At 43.7% G+C, this 14,766-nt stretch overlaps 1 protein-coding gene across 1 annotated transcript in view; it reads right to left on the bottom strand.

Annotated features, from left to right (window-relative positions):
* The window catches only part of FAT4 (FAT atypical cadherin 4), a 120,241-nt gene that overhangs the window by 16,030 nt on the left and 89,445 nt on the right, over window positions 1-14,766 (bottom strand). The window contains exons 9-11 of the mRNA XM_056490015.1: window positions 9,338-13,687; window positions 3,837-3,941; window positions 2,007-2,314 (exon numbers count right to left, since the gene is read on the bottom strand). Coding sequence (XP_056345990.1) covers window positions 2,007-2,314; window positions 3,837-3,941; window positions 9,338-13,687 — 4,763 coding nt within the window. The remainder of the gene's footprint in view (window positions 1-2,006; window positions 2,315-3,836; window positions 3,942-9,337; window positions 13,688-14,766) is intronic.

The raw sequence follows: 14,766 nt of genomic DNA, 5'->3' as shown, positions 1-14,766 counted from the left end.
GGCCTATTTTTTACAGTTTTGGACACCTGGGAGACATTTTTTCTCTAGCAGAAATATCCAAGACAAAGGCGATTCTCTTCACATACTGTTTGTAAACAGCTGACATTACTGAATAGGTTTAAACATTAAAAACAAATAAACAAACAAACAAATCACACAAAGGTATAGGTAGTTTTAAAGCTTGCTCTTAGCCTGAAGCATTCATAGCTGAAATTTCTATAAATAGCTCTTTTTATGTTCTCTCTTCTTCTATAGTCCTCTGGCACTCTGACAAGTAAAACATTTTCTTTCTGTTTTTTTTTCTTCAACGTACTTCATTTATTTGTTGCAACTTTTACTCTGTGCCCCTACACTTAGCGATTTACATCTTATTTATAGAAGTAACATTCTTCTCTAGTTACTGAAATGGGAACCTGGTGCATGTCAAGATTAAAGTGCATCTTTGGGCTTTACCATTAGGAAGCTGTGATGTAAATTATTAAATTTGCAAGATGCAAATTGATATCTGATATCAAAGCACGTTAAACCAAAGTCATTGCTCACAACATCACAATTATCCTTCATGTTATTTGGCTATATAAGTCCTAAAAATACACACAAATTGGATTTGCAAATCCAGCTGAAGACTGGATTTCACAGAACCATAGAATCCTTAATGTTGGAGAAGATCTGCAGGAGTCCTACCACTGAGCCAGCACTGTCAAGGCCACTGCCAAACCATGTCCCCAGGTGCTACATCTACACATCTTTTTAATGCCTCCAGGGATGGTGACCCAATCACTCCCTGGGCAGCCTGTTCCAGGCACTGACAACCCTTTTGGGGAAGAACTCTTTGCTAATATTCAATCTGAACCTCCCCTGCTGCAATTTGAGGCCATTTCCTCTTGTCCTGTTGCTTGTACCTTGGGAGAAGAGACCAACACCCAGAATAAATGGAGATATCAGGTCTTGCACTATGAACTGAAATGGAGTTTCAGGCTCAAGACACGCAGGGACTAGAGGGGAGGCACACTGGGTAGCAGAGTTTATTGCTTTTATTCCCTTCATCACTTCTAGCTTGAAATACACAAAACAAAATGGGGAAGCCCACCATATATTATTATTCTCTGACTTTACTTCCAAACATGGGAAGAACATGGAATTCCACGTATGCTGGCCATCTCTGCCTGAGAAGGGAACTGTTGGGTAATAGTTCCTGATTATGGATGGCAAATAGATTTGGTTTCATTTCTAACTCAAACACTGTGGAGTCAAAAACCTTGGCTTGGATTCCAAGAGCATTTGGTTTATGTTCTGCTTTGGAAATATTATTAAAAAATGAGAGAAGAGGAATAGAAAACGTTTATTGGAGAAAAAAATGAAGGCAGGAGAGGGGTCAGAGTGCCAGGCATATGGCAATCAGTTGTCCCAGTTTTTGGCAGAGTTCCTCACATCAGATGCATTCTGGGGGACAAAGCAGTAACTTCCCTCCTTCCCCTCAAAAATTCTCTTGATGTAGCAGCTTTTAACTCTTTACATGCATGCTACAGAGGAAAACCAGGCTCCTAGTCCAATGAGATTGGTGAAATCTCTGGATTAGCTCAAGGAGGTCATGGTTTGTCCACTTCTATTTTCCAAACGTTGAGAAAAATTATTATGAGGCTTTTTGCAATTACTGTGGTTAATTAGCATTCCCTGATAATCATCCCTGTAATCTACACCAGCTAATTAGCCCCGTGCGTAGTCATCTATGTCATTAATTATTCCTGGCTCTCATTTTTCTCACTGAGAGTATGGGGGCACTTTGCACATGTTTTTTTCATTACACTTTATCATCATCATACTGAACAAACCACCACGGGGCTTTGAGTCAGCTGGAATAAGGGAGAAACGAAGGAGGTTTTTCCCAAAGTTGGAGTTTCTGCTAGCAAATGAAATGTCACTCATTTCACCTTCTCTGAGCTCGCCTGGAAGCCAAAGAGATTCGGCTGAGCTTGCCTTAAAATCCTCGTTTTTGCACTTCTTACCATTCCAGCGCGGCGGGCGATGACGGTGTGGAACTGCCCATCAGACACCTTCTTGGCTGTGGTGAGCTTGTAGGTGCCACTGCCCAGGTTGTAGGAGAACCTCAGCCTGCCCTCCACGATTTCCAGGGCCAGGAATTCCGCCCGCTCCCCGGTCTGGTTGTCGTAGTTGTACAGCAGCAGGGCGTGGCTCTTTATGGTGGCAAACTTGATGTAGATGTAATTGTTGTTGGGATCCATGCTGGGGAACTCCATGTAGGACAGCTCTTCAAACCCATAACTGTTGAGCTCGCAGTGATTCCCAAAAACACCTGAAAAATGAGGAGCCAAGTCTGGAATTGGGGAGTTTTTCCTCACTGTGCATTCTCCCGGGAGCAAAGTAGGGATGTGCTCCTGACAAGGCTGTGGAGCCCCTAATGCACAATTAAAATCACACAGCCAGGTGCATTGTGTTTAAACTCAAAAATCGAGTTACAAAGGACTGATGCATCTATTGAAAAGCATTTTGAGCTCTGTGGCTTCTTTGGAAAACACCAAACCAAGCCAGTTTGACAGCTCTATCAAGACATGTTTGTTAGTTATCATCAGGCATCTATTATCCAGCTATGGAAATAAATGTGCAAGTTGAGTTTATTTTTCACTCTGTGGCTGTTATCTGAACTGTTTCTCACTGGGTGGTTCATTTTTTATACTTATGAAATAAGCATATATGTGATTAAAATATTATGTCTTCTCAAGTTTTTGCTGATATTAATATTTTGGTGCATTCTACATACTTCTTTTCAGACCTCTGTCACATCATTTCCCTTGATTTTTCTTTTACTGGAGCAACAATGGGGGAAAAAACCCTGATTTAATTTATGAATATTAGTTACATTTGCAATGGGAAATTCATATACCCTGAGGAAATGTACCATAAAAGAAATAAAAGAGAATAGAGAAATTATCCCACATGTCAATAGAAAAACTTATTCAACATTAGTTACAAATGCATATTGAGAACCATACTTTTGTGAGAGGGTTTTCAGCAACCTTAAAACACTGTAGATGATTTCTGTACATTTCTGTTTTTTTTATTAATCTCTTACATTTAATTTCATACTTTTCCATATGAACAATGGCAATTCTGGATTAATCTGCATTCAAAATCAAACTCGCTGCAATTGTGTCATGATGCCTTAAAATATCCATGTTGTTCTATGTTTTTATTGGATTCGTTCCACAAACCAAATCTGGGATAATTAAATTCTAAAAATTATGAAACTATTTTGGCACTACTACATGCTTCTCTGATGTAAAACACTGATGTTATTTACAGTGGTCTTACTCTTCAGCTCCATTAGAAGTGCCTGTTATTCATCAGGAGAGCTTTGTTATCATCATACCTCCTCCTTCAGACTGAACTTTGGATATTCTTGGTAGTGAAGGTACTTTAGCCCTGATCCAGCTGTGGTTAAGTTTCTTCTTTAGGAAGTCAGTGGTCTTGATTTAAGTATTTCAAGCATCCATTCCTACTTTTGGACAGTTATCTGTATCTATCTATCTAATCAGAAATATTCTTTCTAATTTTTAGGCACTGAGTTGTTTGGCTTGGTCTTTTGTGTGACAGAGAAAGGACCTGCTACTAGGAATGACAAATATGCATTTGTAATGACCACATCACTTTTTAATTTTCTTTTAAAGAAAAATAAGTTAATTGAACCTCTAAATACATGCAGCTTTTTTGGACCTTGAATAATTTTCAAACCAGAAATCATTTATGCTGGTAAAGATACATATAAATAGGAATAGAGAAAGGGGAGATGGAGAGCAGAGGAGGAGAAGGGTACTCACCAAAGGGACAGTGGCAGAAATACCCCTCCAGCCCACTCTGGCAGGACCCACCATTGAAACAGGGGTTGCACTCACAGTAGTTGACAGTGGAGTCACATGTTTTCCCTGTGATGAGGGAACAAAAGCAATTTCCAGGTCAGACTATTCAGGGAAACAGGAAAGTCAGGCTGGTGGTATAGTCAATGAAGTTGAGAACCAATGCTGAAACGTGGCCAGGAGACAGGGTGCAGGAACCAGCTCTGGGATGGAGAGATGCTGCTCCCAGCCCTGTCAGAGGCATAATCTGTGGCCCAGAGAAAGTATCTTCACTTTTCAAGTGTCTCATTGTGATTATAGGCACTGGTGGACTGTAGTTTCAATTGCATTGAATTTTATTATTTATTTTATTAACTGGTGTCTATAAAAGACAGATCATGCAATTAAAGACAATGCTGAAGTAAAGAACTGTAAAAATGCATCTTTTTTCCTCCCTGCTGAGTGCAATATACTCATGAGTGCAAAGGAGATACAGACAGCCCTTGCTGGACCCTGCACAAGCAGGTCATGCTGAACAGAGGCTGCTATTGTACATTATATGATTTTCTGTATTTTTCCCCATCAATTACAACCTCCTTCCTGACTTGGAGAGACCACAGTCCTCTGGAGCTAAAACAAGCTACCCTGGATACAGTCCTTTCCTAAGCAGACATTGTACATGTGGTAAATATTATTCCCCAGAGAACAAACTGAAATCACATAATTCATTTCAGCAAGGAAGGGAACCAAGAGAAAAAGTGAAGATTTTAGCAGACACCAAATACGGACACGCATATTCTTTGTACGAAACTAAAATTTTCTTTGTATGAAAACATTAATTCAAAAATATTGGACTTAATTGCTAAGGTTTTTCATTGCTTGGTTTTGATGAGTTTAGCAGCACTTCCACTACATGCCACTCCTGGAACCTGTCTTCCTGTAGCCAGCAGTGCCAGCCTTCACTGCCTGTGCTCAACAAAAACTTCAAAGTATTGATATGCTTGTCCTCCCTGTTTCACTGCAAAAATTCACCAAAACAGCCATGGTCTCCCAGACTTCTCCTGAACTCCATCTCAGCCAGGCTACATGCACAAAGCAAGGGCTAAGATTGTCTTAATGCTTCTTTTTGCACTTATAATTAATTATTTTATTTCTTACACCATATGCATACGTTTAAGTTAAAAGCACAACATGAGCTTGCACAGAGGGTGTCCATTCTTGTGTGTCACACAGCTCTTGTAATTTTACATCTCCCATGACAGGAATGCACAATAGGCAGTCCTTAGAGGCTGCTGGTGCTGCAAACTGTAGAAAACCAGGACTATGCTTTATGAACCCTGCTGCCTTTTCCAGAGTTTTACAACTTGAGTTACCAAATGAAGAAAACCTCTTGTTTTCTTCCCCCTCTTCTACTTTCCTGTTTAACCTAGAGTCTGCAAGCAGCTCTTCCATGTGAGCAGCAGCCCTCCATGTGTGACTGCAAGCAGGATGGAAATGGAGCGCTGGAGGATTCCTGCGGTTAATACGTCACTTGTAGATGCACCATAAATCCAGGAAACTTTTCCAGTGTCTGAATCTAATTATGCTTTGGGGGTATTTATTTATGTTTTATTCTCTAATGGGCATGACTGAAGGATGAGCTAACTTTTTATGTGAGATTTTGCTGTTTTCTTTGTTTTCAATTTATGGCCCGTAGCAGAGATCTTTGACTTATGGAGGGGAGCACATTGCAAGAGTGAGACAGACATGCTTAAAATAGCTCAGTGATGTTGCTTAGTTTTCACAAAAATCAAGTGCAGCTAAAAAGGCTTACTCAGATTTTTGCAGTTCAGTCTTACTAAATACTCTTTTTCTCAGCTAGCATTAAAGCTGGCCCATTTGCTGAGTCAGCAAGAGAATATGGGTATTTATTTCAGCTGCACTTACTTTAACCAATGAATAACGGCATCTTCTTTATGCTTAACTATTGTTTGAAGAGCTCTTGAAACCAACTAAAGTGTAGGAATCATTATGGAATCATAGAATGATTTGGGTTGGAAAGGGCCTTAAAAACCATCTTGTTCCAACCCCCTACCATGGGCAGGGACATCTTCCACAAGACCAAGTTGCTCAAAATCCCATCCAAATTGGCCTAGATGAAAATTGAAGCTAGCTGAGTTTACAGTCAGCTGAAATTCTGAAACATGCAAAGTATTCATTTCTGCATCAGAAAGATCTTTTTCTGAAGACCATGAAAATTAGGAGAATGCTGGATAATTGGTAACAGACAGCATGCAACATTTATCATTCATCACCTCCAGCTGATGCTATCACAGGCAGGGGCTTATGCAAAAATCTAAGTTCCTCAGACTTTTTTTTTTTTTAATTGAAAAATATAACAGGAACAGATACCAGCTGAATGCTCTTGAGTCAAGATTTCAGCTGATTTGAGAGTTTTAGTTTTTGTGGTTCTCTGTGTCCATCTTTTAAAGTGGTTGTTCGCATATTCTAATCTTGCATTTGAAACAACTTCACAAACCTACATTCCTTCATCTTAATGAATCCTGGAAAACAGGAAATGAAGGGTTCAAAGGAAGGGCAGACAACTACTGTAAATCACCAAGCATATTCCCTCCAGAAAGTGATTATTTTAAAAACAAAACCTGTTCATCATTAAGAGATATAATTATAACAGATTGTTCAAACCCTAATGATGTTGCTCTGAGGTAATCCGTCTTTATAATCCTATCCAGTGAAAAGAATGACATTACCTTTTGCAGTATGATGAAGTGAAATGCAGCTGACAAAACACAGTAAATCAAGGAAAAATAAGACTCTCAGTTTTCAGGTACACCATTATAAAAAGTCTACAGCTCATGTACTCTAATTTACAGTGAACAGAGAGTCTGTCCCAGAAAATACTAATTTCTACTTGCATGCACTACCATGTAAATGTTATCTTTTTTACCAAGCATGCAAATTCAATTATGAGACTGCATTTTCATTCCAACAGAAGCAGGAAAGCTATGTATATGGGGAACTGAATTAGAAATCCACTATTTTGGATGCCACTTTTTTGTTGTTATTGAGGCACTCAAGGCTTATATTCGTGAACAAACAGGTTTTTTTGCATCCACTGTGGCTATCTTTAATCACATGTGAATGCAAATTAAGAGCCCAAGCAGCTGTGTTCTCTTTCTGTTGGCAGTATTATAATGACATAATAGCCTCTATGTCAAGCATTCTCAAACAATCAGTACACTGACATTTGTTTGCAGAACTCATTGAATATTTAATTTGCAGAATTTCAAATATGCTTTTGCAGACATAAAATGTCTAAATATACTGTGTGTTAATTGTGATCTTATCTAATAAGCTCTGTTGATATTAAACTCCAAAGATATTTGGTCTTTTAATTACACTGGTGCCATTTGTTTTCTGTCTTGATCAATTAAGCTCAGGACACTTTAATAACTCTTGATTCTGCAATGGCCAACTGATTAAACAACATCTGACTCCCAAACAGAAATGTCTGCCTCAGTGGCAGTCTATTTTAAGGTTATTTGTGTTGACAAGGAGTTTAAGAAAGCTCCTATCAGATGCCACATTTAATTCATGGCATGAAAGAAATCCAACACTTCAAACTCTAAGAGTCTCTCATCACATTCTCTTGGTAAAAATACTCATCTTTTTTTTCAACTTATCACATGCAGTGCTTGGTTTTCAGCTGACATAAGGGCTGAGCATTAAGGCACGAGCTTTAATAGCAGAAGAAATCAGCTGGATGCTTCATAACTGTTTCAAATTACAGTCTAGAGTCTAAACTGTTACAGTCTAAACTGTAGTTTGCTGCTAGAGTTAATGAAGTGTTTTGCTTCACTGCAACAGCAAACTCACACCTATATACTCTCTGGTGCTAATGACCTCAAGAGTTACAGGGTATAGGTGCTCTAGAATTATTTTGCCATGATGCTCCTGGCAAAATAATTTGATGTGCTAACACAACATGAAATAAAATCCTGGATTGGTAACTTAATTAGAACTGCTTGTCAATTAAGAATAAATTGCTGCTGGCCTGGGGCTCAGGAGCGTATTTGTGAGGTGCACGCAGAAGATCTCATCAACATCCTTGATATTTCACTGAATATGTATCCACTGCTGCAGCTGTGATTTAAATTATGTAGCTAAACCTTTACTTTGAAATTAATTAACTTTCTCCTCCATTCTCTCCTGCACAGATCTGCTTTAATTAAAAAACTCAAAGGAACAATGGATCCCCTGATCCCTCTGTGCGTTACAGGTAAGTTGTGGTAGAGGCGGTGGTAGCAAGTCCCACACCAGAATGGACACAGCTGTGCTGAGCTGGGGCTTCAGCAATACAGAAATACTTCTTAGAAAAGGCACTGAAAGCCTCACCTAATCTCCTTTGGTTAGTTTTTGTTTTTTCTGATTTCTATAAAAAGTGGTTATAAGCACTGGTTAAAATTGTTCAGACCTTCCTTAAATACAAAGACCAGCCTGCTTTTCTAGGGTTACAATGCTGCTGTGTTTGAATGTGTAATAAATATCAGACAAAAAGCACTCAGAAGGGGTAGGAATGTGCAGACATTTCTGCCCTTAATGAAAAAAATAAGTGACAAAGGGACAAAATACAGAACAGAGAGGTTGACCATTTTGCCTTAATTCTGGTTTTTCCCATATCCTTCATCTGTTTTCTGTCCTGCAAGTAATTTGGGGCAGAGGCTGATTTTCTTGCTTGGCACACTTCTAGCAGACTTGAAATGCTCCCGCAATATGCGTAACAATAACATGTACAGAAAAATCATACTTGAGCATTGGAAATGGTTTCCACACATTTAAAAAATTTAAACAGCTCTTGCAAAAATCCTTCTGTTCTAATGCAAATCAGGTAAGTGAGATTTGCCTTGGGTGAGAGGTAAAATAAAATAATATTGTGGGCACCTGGTCTTCTGAGCTTTCACACTGTTAATACCTCCTTTTGCATGACCTCTTTTGTCGTTATACGTGGAGAGTGGCGTATAGTAACGACAAACGGCTTCTTAAGCAAGAGAAGCGAAAGAAGCATTTTACTGAAAAACTGAACCATATTTATAGAGTGGTTTGCAAACCTCAAACAGGACAGTAGTTCACTGGACAACAGGAGAAAACATCTCCTGTCACATACATCACAAAACTGTCCCTCAGTCAAGACCAGGTGCTAATCTCTGTTTATTAATTCCTTTCTGTTTACAAGAAAGCTGTCACCCTGGGAAAGGCTCAGGCCAGAGCTGAGAAACTGTCTCAGCCTGGGAAAAACCTCCCAGCCTGAGAAAAAGAACTCAGAAGCTGAGAAAAGGCCTGGCTAAAATCTGCCTAGGCCTTCAGCAGTGTCCACACTCTTCATCTACTGGGGAAGCTCGTGCTCAGACAATTTTGGGCTAAGCAGGCACATCTCCACACTCTGGCCATGTTTCCTGGACCGTAAGGTAGAGAGAGCAGAGACGTACCTGTGTAGCCGGTTTTACAGACGCAGTTGAAGCTGCCCGGGAAGTTCTGGCAGGCAGCTCCGTTCTTGCAGGGGTTGGACAGGCACTCATTGATGTCCCTCTCGCAGGCCATGCCGGTGAAGCCCTCGGGGCAGCTGCAGGAGAAGCCCCCCAGCAGGTTGTGGCAGGTGCCGTGGTTGTGGCAGGGCGCCGGCAGGCACTCGTCGATGTCGCTCTCGCACAGGCCGCCCTCGTAGCCCGGCAGGCAGCGGCACACGAAGGGCCGCAGCGGCTCGTTGGCCACCGCGATGACGGGCACGCTCTCGTGCGTCCGCAGCGCCGGGCCCACCGCCAGCCTCCTCAGGCAGCTGGCCCCGTTCTGGCACGGGCTCTGCAGGCACCAGTCGTGGTCCACGGCCTCCACGCGCACCCCGCTCTGGCGGAACAGCACGTCCCTGATGCTCTCGAAGAAGGTGGCCACGCCGCTGGGGCTCACGTACTGGCCGTTGGCGCGCTTGATGGCCGCCAGCAGGAAGGTGTGGTTGCCGTCCTGGTGCAGCCCGTAGAGCCGCACGGCCGTGCCCAGCCCCGTCAGCTGGGAGCTGGCCACGCGCAGGAAGGGCAGGTAGTGGTTGCCGAGGAAGTCCCGCACGCCGCGGGCGCTCAGGCGCAGCAGCACGCTGCTGTCGATGGTGGCGTTGCTGAAGCCCGCGAAGAAGACGCGGACGCTGCTGGTGACGGCGCCGTGCAGCCCGTCGCTGCTGAGCACCGCCAGGTCGAAGGTGCCGTCCGTGGACCTCGCCTGCGAGTGCAGCTCGCAGGTGCCCGCGGGAATGCTGAACAGGCTGGTCACTCCCGAGGTGAGGGAGCACTGGAAGCTGTCCAGCACGTCCGGATCCTGAGGCTTTACGTTGCCCAAAATTCCACCTGGGAAGAGGTTGCCGTAATAGTGAACAAAGATTTCCACTGTTCTGGGCTGAGACGGGTTGTCGTTTTGGTCTATGACCTTGATCTGCACAGTTCCTGTGGAAGACATCTGAGGGACGCCAGAGTCCCTCGTAATCACTGAGAGGTAGAAATCGCTGATTTGCTCCCTGTCGATCTCCCTGGTCGTCGTCAGGACTCCAGCGGTGCTGAGGCTGAAGTAGCTGGTGGCAGGGCCAGTGCTGAGCAAGTAATATGTGAACGGCCCTTGGTTGGGAGGGAGATCGGGATCCGCCGACTGAAGGGTCATCACCAGAGTTCCTGCGCGGCTGTTCTCCAGGACCTCTCCCTGCCTGGTGGACAAGGTAGGGCCGTTGTCGTTGATGTCCTCCAAGGTCACCAGCAGAGAGGCACTTCCTGTGGCCGAGGGCGTTCCCGAATCGATGGCCAGCACAGACAGGTTGTAGACGGGCAGCGTTTCTCGGTCCAGCTCTGCCGTGACCGTCACCTGCCCCGTCTGTGGGTTGATGGAAAAGGCGCTGTTCTCGTTGCCAGACCCGATGAAATAGGAAAACCTGCTCCAGCTGGGGACAGAATCTGAATCAAAGGCACTGACAAACGTGACGTGGGTGCCTGGCGGAACACCCTCGCTGATCCGTATATTGTAGGTTCCCAAGGTAAAAACAGGAGGATCGTTGGCATCCAGGATTGTGATATTAACAGTTACTTCGTCTATGTCTGCACCACGAATGCTCCCCAGATTTTTTGCAAGGACTTTCAAAGAGATTCGTTCTTCTTTTTCTCTGTCAAGAGGGCCTGAAACGTAGATCTGGCCACTTTTCTCATCTACCTGGAAGCCCTTCTTTCTGCTGTTGCCAAAGATGAGGTAGTGGACTTCTCCATCAATTCCCATGTCACGATCACTTGCAAAAACTTCACCTACGACAGTACCTTTGGAGGCTGCCTCTGAAACCTCAAAATAATAAAGCTTGGACACAAAACGGGGCACATATTCATTTGTGCCTTGTAAGTGGATGTTGACAGTAGCAAAGCTGCACCTCTCTTCATCTGGAACATTAAAAGCCTTCACTGTTAAATGGTAACTCTGCTTTGTTTCATAATCTAAAAATCCCTGGGTGGTGATGATTCCTGTGTTAGGGTCAATGACAAAGAGGTCGCTGTCTGAGGACTGGATGGCATATGCAATCACAGCGTTAGACCCAGAGTCAGCATCAGTGGCATTTAAACAAATAACAGTTGTCCCACTGGGTGCATTTTCTAACACGGTGGGAAAGTACTCCTCAGGGCTGAATGCTGGGGAGTTATCATTGACATCAATGACATTAACAGTGACACTGCAGTAGCCTGTTCGGGACACCCATCCTCCATCCGTGGCAGTAACAACCAGCTCGTGCTTTTGCTGTAACTCAAAATCTAGTGGTTTGGCCAGTGTCAGTGTACCAGTGGTTGTATTAATAGCAAAGATTCCAGCTTCATTTCCGGAGGAAATGTTGTATCTGATCAAGCCGTTCATAGCAGCATCTCTGTCTCGTGCTGAAACCGTCCTGACCACTGTTCCAACAGAGTGGCTCTCTGGGATAGTAACACTCATGCGGCTCTGGGAAAACTCTGGTGTATGGTAATTTTCTTCTGTCACTACTATTTCAACAGCTACCTCAGATGAGAGTGGGGGATTACCCTTGTCCTTGGCTTTCACTTTAAACAGGAAGTTTTTGTTCAAATCAGCCATTAGTGAAGATGACACTGAAATCCAGCCTGTACTCCTGTCCAGCCTGAATTTATTAGTTTTGCTCTCATCAGAGATGAAGTACTCCACTTCAGAATTCAAGCCAAAGTCCTTGTCATCCACTGCAGTAACTTTAATTAGATTTGTGCCAACCCTGACGTTCTTAGTAACAGGAGTGAAATACTTAGGAGCGAGGAAGAGCGGTGCGTTGTCGTTGCTGTCTACAATGTTTATGGTGACGGTGGTCTCGCTCACTAACGGGGGACTGCCCCGGTCGGATGATGTCACGATGAAGCTGTGCCTGTTGATGTTGACGTTGCTGGAACCGCTGGAGTTTTGGTACCTCAAGTACTGCTTGTTGAAAATCTCTCCCGTGGTCGCGTTAATGCGGAAGAACTCGGACTGGGATTTTATGAAGTAGAAGACTTGACCGTTGAACCCTTCATCTGGATCGGTGGCTGAAACCTGGGTGACCTTTAGCCCAATCCCAGGAAGCTCGGGACACTCCAGGTAATAGGATGGTTTTGTAAATCGTGGGGCATTGTCATTGACGTCTGTGACAAATATGGTGACGTCTGTGCTCACGGTCCAGCCCGAGTCATGCGCAGAGACCCGGATCCTGTAGCGGTCGGTGTCCTCCCTGTTCAGGGGTCTGCTGATGGTGATGTCCCCGGTGCTGGGGTTTATGGCAAACGGGAGACTCGTATCCCTTATGGAGTACCTGCTGACCGCGTTCACCCCAATGTCCTCATCTGATGTGGTGACTCGCGTTACTGTAAAACCCAGAGGTGCATTTTCAGGCACAGAAGCACTGAATATCTGTGAAAACCTCGGAGCGTTGTCATTTTCATCTAAGATATTAATGATAACTTTGACAGTTGTGCTCTGGAGCGGAGTGCCTTTGTCCGAAGCTTTGATGGTTAGTGTGTACTGAGACAGCTTCTCCCTGTCCAAGGGCCGGACACTTCTGATCTCACCAGTGGCTCGATTGATACTGAAACTGTTTTCAGTATTGCCCTCAATTATTTCATAATGTAGCTGTCCATTTAGACCACTGTCTCTGTCGACAGCAGCCACTGTCAGTATTTTCCGTGGGGACAGGTTTTCTGCTATTTCTGCAATGAAGGGATCTTGCTCAAACTCTGGCACATTATCATTGACATCAAGCACTGACACTTCCAATTTCTTGTATGAGGAGAAGGGGGGGAAGCCTGTGTCTCTGGCCTCAACCCACACCACGTATTTTTGTACGGCTTCAAAATCCAAAGCCCGCCCTACAGAAAGCTGTCCTGTCACCTGGTCCACCAGGAAGGTGCTGCCCAGGTTACCGCTGGCGATGTAATAGGACAAGGAGCCTCCTCTGGCTGAAGATCCAGAGACGGTGGTGACAAGTGTCCCGACTGCTTGGTTTTCAGGGAATGTGAAGATCTCCTGCTCCGCCTGAACACGAGGAAATTCGGCTTTGTCCACAAACCTCACAGTGACAGTGGTAGAGTCCGTCTTGGGGTACCGGCCGCCGTCCCTCACGTGAACAGAAATGGTGACTTCGGACTCTCCCACCAGTGGTTTTGCAGCCAGGATTGCCCCCCTTGCTGGATCAATGTGGAATTTCTCAGAGTTCTTCCCCACGAGGGAATAATGGAGCTCGGCGTTGGAGCCGGCATCTGCGTCGGTGACGGTGACAGCAAACACGAACGAGCCTGAAATGGAGAACAAAGCTCGGTCAGTCCTTCCATGGATGCACTGACTGAGAAACATGCCAGCCTTTCACTCGGGAAGCACATGCTCTTCCTCACACTGCCCTGAACATCAACTGCTTTTTTCACAAAAAAGTGAGTTCAGCAAGAGGCAGGTGAGTCTGTGAGTCCACAAGACACGCACGCAGCCAAAAAATGCTGAGTTGAAAAACAGGACACTGCATTCAGAGAGATGGACATACAGATCTCAGTTACTGGGAACCAGACCTGCAGCCTTTTGGAGGTCTGTCATCATGCTTCTAGAACATTCATACAATAAAAACTATAAAATCAGTAAGATTGAATGCTATTTTGATTTTTAAAATTACCCTTAGTTTATTTCTCCACAAACAAACACCTCCCTGAAATTCAAAGTCTATTAAGGTTACAGAAGAGAACAGGCAGTGTCCATGGACATTTACCCTACACCACTGTCCTGTGCAATCCCTCCTCTTCTTATTCCCCAGGTGCTGCTCCTTTCTCCCCACTAGCCCCTTACTTCTGATTTTCTAAGAGTAGTTCCAAGGACAGTAACTAAGAGGACTGCATTTTTAAAAGCACACTGGTAAAACAGAAATGCAAAACTACTGCACACTAGGACAATAACATGATTATACTCAGTCTTTTCAGGTCTTTTGAATTTATGCTTCACAATAAGCTTGGCTGTATGGGCACCACTTGCATTATCCTCTTTTTTTGCCCACCTGCAAGGAGAACCCAGGGTGTTCTTCCTCTCCACACTTTACAGATCTAATGCATGGCATGTCCTTCAAATTTGACACTGTCCAACTGATTTGCACAACACTGTTGATGTTTTACTGTTACTAAAATTTAGACAATACCCACTTTTGTATAAAAATCATGCTGTTCTCAGCCTCTTAAGGGAAAATCATTTACAGGCAGGAATGACTTTGACAGCATGCCTTAAAACTGTACTTCATGTCACTATTTGTCATGTGCAGTGATTTGTACTCCAGGGGCAGGAGTATTTAGACAAGAACAGTATTCAAACCCCTATGAGAAATGAAACAGGAAGAAATGAA

Source organism: Oenanthe melanoleuca, chromosome 4, assembly GCF_029582105.1.
Source record: "Oenanthe melanoleuca isolate GR-GAL-2019-014 chromosome 4, OMel1.0, whole genome shotgun sequence".
Taxonomy (NCBI): domain Eukaryota; kingdom Metazoa; phylum Chordata; class Aves; order Passeriformes; family Muscicapidae; genus Oenanthe; species Oenanthe melanoleuca.
This window is presented reverse-complemented; position numbering and strand designations above follow the sequence as displayed.